We start from the raw sequence: 5338 nt of genomic DNA, 5'->3' as shown, positions 1-5338 counted from the left end.
ACCTATTGTACATCATTGCTATATACTACCAAGGCTCTGCTCTATGTGTGTCACTGTTACACTAGAGAATCAGAGCTAACCAATTAACGGCGCCTCTGCGAAGGAGGAGGCATGAGGGACCTGAGGTAAGCTTTGGGCAGCGCCGCCGGCTTCTCGGCCTTGGGAACATAGGCCCTCTTGTTGAAGTTGTTGTAGCCGTTCCTCGATCTCGTCCAAGATCTACCAGTAGTGGCGGAGACAGGCTCCCAGGGCCCAGGCCTGAGGCGCAAGCCTGAGGTGCAAGGCCCAGATTCTTTGTGCACTGTAGCATTTTGTTGTACATGTCTGCTACAGTATATTAAGGCGGCTCGGGGCGGCCTGCTTGGCTGGCTCCGCCCCAGCATGCCAGTACAGAAGCAAAGATGCCCAGTGTGTAGATAATTTAGTGTGTGGGTAATTTAGTGTATAAGCAAGCAGACACTAGACACAATTTAAAAACACTGTTTGTCTATTTTTGGAGCAAGGCAAAAACTATGGAAGTGTCCAGTGGGTTGATCTAGAGTGGCCAGACTAACTTGAGAAATCACCTGCCTAGTTGTGGGACATGTTTAATGTAGGTATATGTATAGTTATCTATATGTTTCTAACTTCAATTTATCATAAGGAAATGTATGTTTAATAATTGTATGAGAAAGGTTTAAAAAAATTGTATGAGAAATATATATGATATATTATGAAAATGTGATTACATCAAGAATATTAGTATCTATACCTGGAAAATAGATATTTAACATATTATAACAAAATGTGTATAAAAAAAATAAGTTTATCATTAATTTATTGACATGAACAATTGTAACGAAATAAAAAAGTTTACTACAAATAAGTGAGAACCTTTGCAATGATTCAATTAATAAGAACAACATAATTTTACTCGTTGTTGTGTTCTTTAGGAAAAATATACCGATCTTAGAGATTTGACTTCAGAGATTTGACAATCTTATGAAATCCCTCGTGCATATATTGACTGTATAAGTTGACTAAATGTCGACGACACAATCTTTTGTTTCCTTAGTTGTTAGTTGTGTTAGAAGAGCATGGAGAATAAAATACTTTAACTCTGATCTCAAAATTATGTAAGAAAGATCATGTTGATGCCCTATGTATTATGTCGAACCCAATGGATTTTTCAAGCTTGCTTCTCAATACTTGAATTAATATATCCTTCGGACAAAAAATAAAATAAGGAGTGGTAATCTTAAGTAAATGCGGATTTTTACAGCTACTATGAAATGTGAGTCCAATTGGGTTACGATCCAATCCACCATTTATTCATATTTAATTTTGGATTTGAGTTAAACAATATTACTGACTTAAACGGTGTGTGGAAAAAGTAAGTGGAGACCTTGATAAAAAAAATTCATCGAACCAAATCGTGATCCTTAATTGTGAGGACTCCTAGACTGTCGGAGTTATTTCGGAAGCTTCTACGTTTAAAAGGGTTCAGCGGTCACTTTAAGACCTACCTTAGTGAATGGAGCTCGTTCTTTGTTGCCGAGGCTCTCGAAAAATGAGGTTAGACAAGGTGTCGTTGAGGGTATCTTTGTGTTTCCTCCTCCACAAGACCAAAGTACAGTTTCCTATTTAACACTTGATGGTTCCGGAGGTACAACTCAAGATCTTGGTCAGCTCATGCTGGTATGAATATGATTCTTGCAGTACCAAACGATGCCATCTGTATTCATTATATTTCTATAAACTAGCATGTTGACTTCAGGGATGGAAATCTTTGTTGGTGAGCTCATGCTCAGCAACTATGCTGAAAAAAACAACATTTCATATAAAATCAAATGAATCAATCATTTGCCATTTTCAGTACAGTGGACTAAATAATTAGTGGTTGCATGATGTAGGCCTGCCTGTAGATAGACACCCAACCCAGCTCACCAAGATGACCATCCACAATGAATACATCTCTGTTTTCACCAAGATCATTTTCTAACAAGCACATAATTTTTCTTCAACACTTTGTACATTGCAAAAAAAAAACGTACTCACAAGGTCTAGCTTGAATCTGTACTGTACATCACTGCTATATACTACAACTACAAGGCTCTGCTCTCTCTGTAGTGTTACTGTTACACTTACACTAGAGGATCTAATCAACGGCGCCTCTGCGAAGAAGGAGGAGGCATGAGGGACCTGAGGTAAGCTTTGGGCAGCGCCGCCAGCTTCTTGGCCTTGGGAACGTAGGCTCGCTTGCTGAAGTTGTCGTAGCCGTTGGCCTCGATCTCGTCCAGGATCTGCCGGTACAGAAGCAGAGATGCCCACACCTGCATGCAATTTGTATTGCATGTTAATCTGAAACTTACTTAGACTACTCTATTAACATTTTTGGCTGAGAATTTTGAATTTTCTGATGGAACTTCTGTCGCGCGCTTACCGGCCATCGGCTCTCCTGGTTGAGCTCGGCGGCGCCTTGCTCGGCCTGCTGGAAGTAGGCCCTGGCCCTCGCAATCTGTCCCTTCATGAAGCTCCTCCACTCGACGGTGACGCGACCGGCGAAGATGTCCGCCTCGGAGATGCCGGCCGTGGCGAGCTCGTCCTGCGGCAGGTAGATCCTGCCCCTCCTCGCACTGTCAGCAGCGGCGGCGTCAGAGATGAGCAGGTGATTTCAGAAGCAACGTATATATACAACTGAACTGACACTTACTCCTCGCCGACGTCCCTGAGGATGTTGGTGAGCTGGTTGGCGACGCCGAGGGCGAGCGCACCGGCGTACACCGTCTCGACGCCCGCCTGGGAGCCCGGGGAGACGCCCATGACGGGGACGGTCATGAGCCCGACCGTGCCGGCCACGCGGTAGCAGTAGAGGTAGAGCTCGTCGAAGGTGGCGTAGCGGGACTTGGCGAGGTCCATGCGCATGCCCTGGACCATGTCCCGGAACGGCCGCTCGTCGACGGCCGGGAAGGCGGCCACGGCGTCGGCCAGCGCCGCGTCGAGCATGTCGTAGGGCCGGCCGGCGAAGACGCCGTCGAGGCGCGACTCCCAGCGGTCCAGCGCCAGCGCCGACGTGTGCGCCGCGTTCGGGCCGTCCACCAGCTCGTCCGTCCTACGGCACCACACTGGTCGACACATCCAAGAAGTTAGTAACCACATCAATCATCTCCTCTCGTCGCTTGCATCAGTGTCATGTGGCGATGTGGATTACCGTATATTGCCCAGATCGCCCGCCTCCGCTCCGGCGTCATGAGCTGCGTGGCCAGGTAGAACGTCTTGGCGTACTCCTTGCACACCGCGCCGCAGCGGTCGAAGGCCTCGTCCAGCACGCCGGCGTCGCGCCTGGAAAGCCGCGCCTTCCTCGGCGTGGTCGAGGCCGCGAGCGCCGCCTGCTTGAGCACGACCTGGCGCACGCTCTCCTCGTACGACACGGTCACCGGCGCCGCGACGTCCTCCATGCTCCACGGCGCGGCCGCCTCGAGGCAGACACCGGGGTGGGACGGGCCGGCGGCGCGCGCTGCCACAGAAGCAGCAGCTCGCTTCCCGTGGTCGCCGGCGAGGAACACCACCGTCCTTGGCGCCGCGCCCATGAACCGGCGCTGGGCAGCGCACGCGGGCGAGGTCACCGCGCGGCCGGTGGAGAGCATGGCTGGAAAAACTAGAACTATCCCGGACCGATGTTAGTCACTGTGTTGTGTGCGCGCGTTTCGGTGGCTCGCTACTCCCTTGTCCTGGGTGGCGGCCTTCTTGTAACGCTGAGCCGTGTGGGTGGGCGTGGCCGAGCGGCCACGTGTGGGCTGGATCAGCATATGGATATGGGCACCCACCCACTTTTCTCCTGGCACTCCAGTGCGCGCGCGAACTGACTCTGGAAGAAACGGAGATGAGAGCACACTACGCGTAGCTGATGTTGGATTGGACGCCATGACGCGACGCCACTGGCTGCACGCAGGCCGGATGGACGGATATTCTGTTGCCAGGAAGCTTGAGGCAGGCAGAGATGGGCCGACACGATCGATGGATGTAGGAATGTCTGCTCTGAATTTACCGACCAGTGGAATAATCCTCCATGGATCGCACAGATCCACACACGCAGATCTATGCATGTGCGTATGTGACTGTCAGTTAGTGGAGTAACCACCATCCATATGATATGAGTATCACACCGGCCAGGCCATTGACCAGCACCGAACGAACGAACGATTCGATGGTGACCAGACCACCACCGACGTGGATCATGGATGCATGCATCCGCCCCCGTCGCCTCGCCGTCCCACGTCCAGCGCGGCCACATGCCGGCAGGGGGCGGTGACCATCGAGCCCGGCTGACAGACACGTGGAGCACCTGGTGGGGCGGGGTGCACCATGCATGATTGACCATATCCTGTCCGCTCTAGTGGCCTGTTGTTGCCTTTTATTTATTTTTTATTTTTTTTGCTGCAGCGATCTCGGACGCCGGGTGCGTGGTGGCCCAGACAGACAGACGCGCTCGTTCCGTGGTAGCGGCGGGCGCGATCACCGCGCCGCGTGCACGCATGTGCCGACGCGCAGGCGCAGCAGCATCATGTTGCGCCGGGCGCACGGTATCCGGCAGGTGAAGAGCGACAGCAAAATGTCCGGAGCGGCTGCTTTGCACTTGGACGGCGGAACAGCGAGGTGACGGACGGCGACGGCCTTCCCTGCCCTGCCTCCTCGGTCAGCAAGCACTCGTCGGCAGGCAGGCAGGCAGGAGCGCGACAACGATGGCCACCAGACCAGTAGAGTACGCCGACCGAACCTCTGACACCCGATCTTCTTTCTTTCTTTCTTTCTTCAGTGCGCCAAAATACCTGGCGCTGACTGCTGAGTTGCTCCTGGCAGGCAGGATACGGCTGGTGCTCAATTTACGCTGTGCACTTGAGTGTAATGTGGCTGATTGGCCCAGTTTTTCTGCTTGTCTCTTTGTTTTTTCGTCTCTCCAACCACTGGTCAACCGGAAGGTAGGCAGTGCGGTGGGCCATGCCCGTTCTGCCACGCGCCGCGCATGCACGCTTTAAACTGCACTTTCTGTATACATCTAGGTTGATTGCACCCGAATATGAAATGAAGTGTGGCCATCGACGTCCAGTCATCAGACCTCAAGAAAGAAGCAGCGAGCAGCACGCAAGAGAGTCCCAGACCCTTTACTCTCCCCTCTCTCTCCATTTCTTTTAGGAGCCCGTCGGTCTTTCCGTCCAAGCGTCTACATCCCCCGCAAAGTCGGCACTCGAGAATCCCAAGCTGCCTTGCCTTATTCACACCTCGAATTATAGTAAAACAATGTCAAGAATACTCCCTCCCTCCAATCTTTATATGGGGTTGCTATATTGCAGTCTGACCG

At 51.6% G+C, this 5338-nt stretch overlaps 1 protein-coding gene across 1 annotated transcript; it reads right to left on the bottom strand.

Annotated features, from left to right (window-relative positions):
• Nucleotides 1-1799: 1799 nt before the first annotated feature.
• Nucleotides 1800-4389, bottom strand: LOC123122573 (phytoene synthase 2, chloroplastic). The gene is made up of 4 exons (XM_044542786.1): nt 3191-4389; nt 2693-3104; nt 2423-2615; nt 1800-2312 (listed from the first exon to the last, which is right to left on the bottom strand). Exons 1-4 carry the CDS (start codon nt 3624-3626, stop codon nt 2142-2144), a joined length of 1212 nt encoding a protein of 403 aa, XP_044398721.1. The 5' UTR covers nt 3627-4389; the 3' UTR covers nt 1800-2141.
• Nucleotides 4390-5338: the final 949 nt, after the last annotated feature.

Source organism: Triticum aestivum, chromosome 5D (genome assembly GCF_018294505.1).
Source record: "Triticum aestivum cultivar Chinese Spring chromosome 5D, IWGSC CS RefSeq v2.1, whole genome shotgun sequence".
NCBI classification, from domain to species: Eukaryota; Viridiplantae; Streptophyta; class Magnoliopsida; order Poales; family Poaceae; genus Triticum; species Triticum aestivum.
Note: the sequence above shows the minus strand (reverse complement) of the source record. Positions and strands in the feature narration are given on the sequence as shown.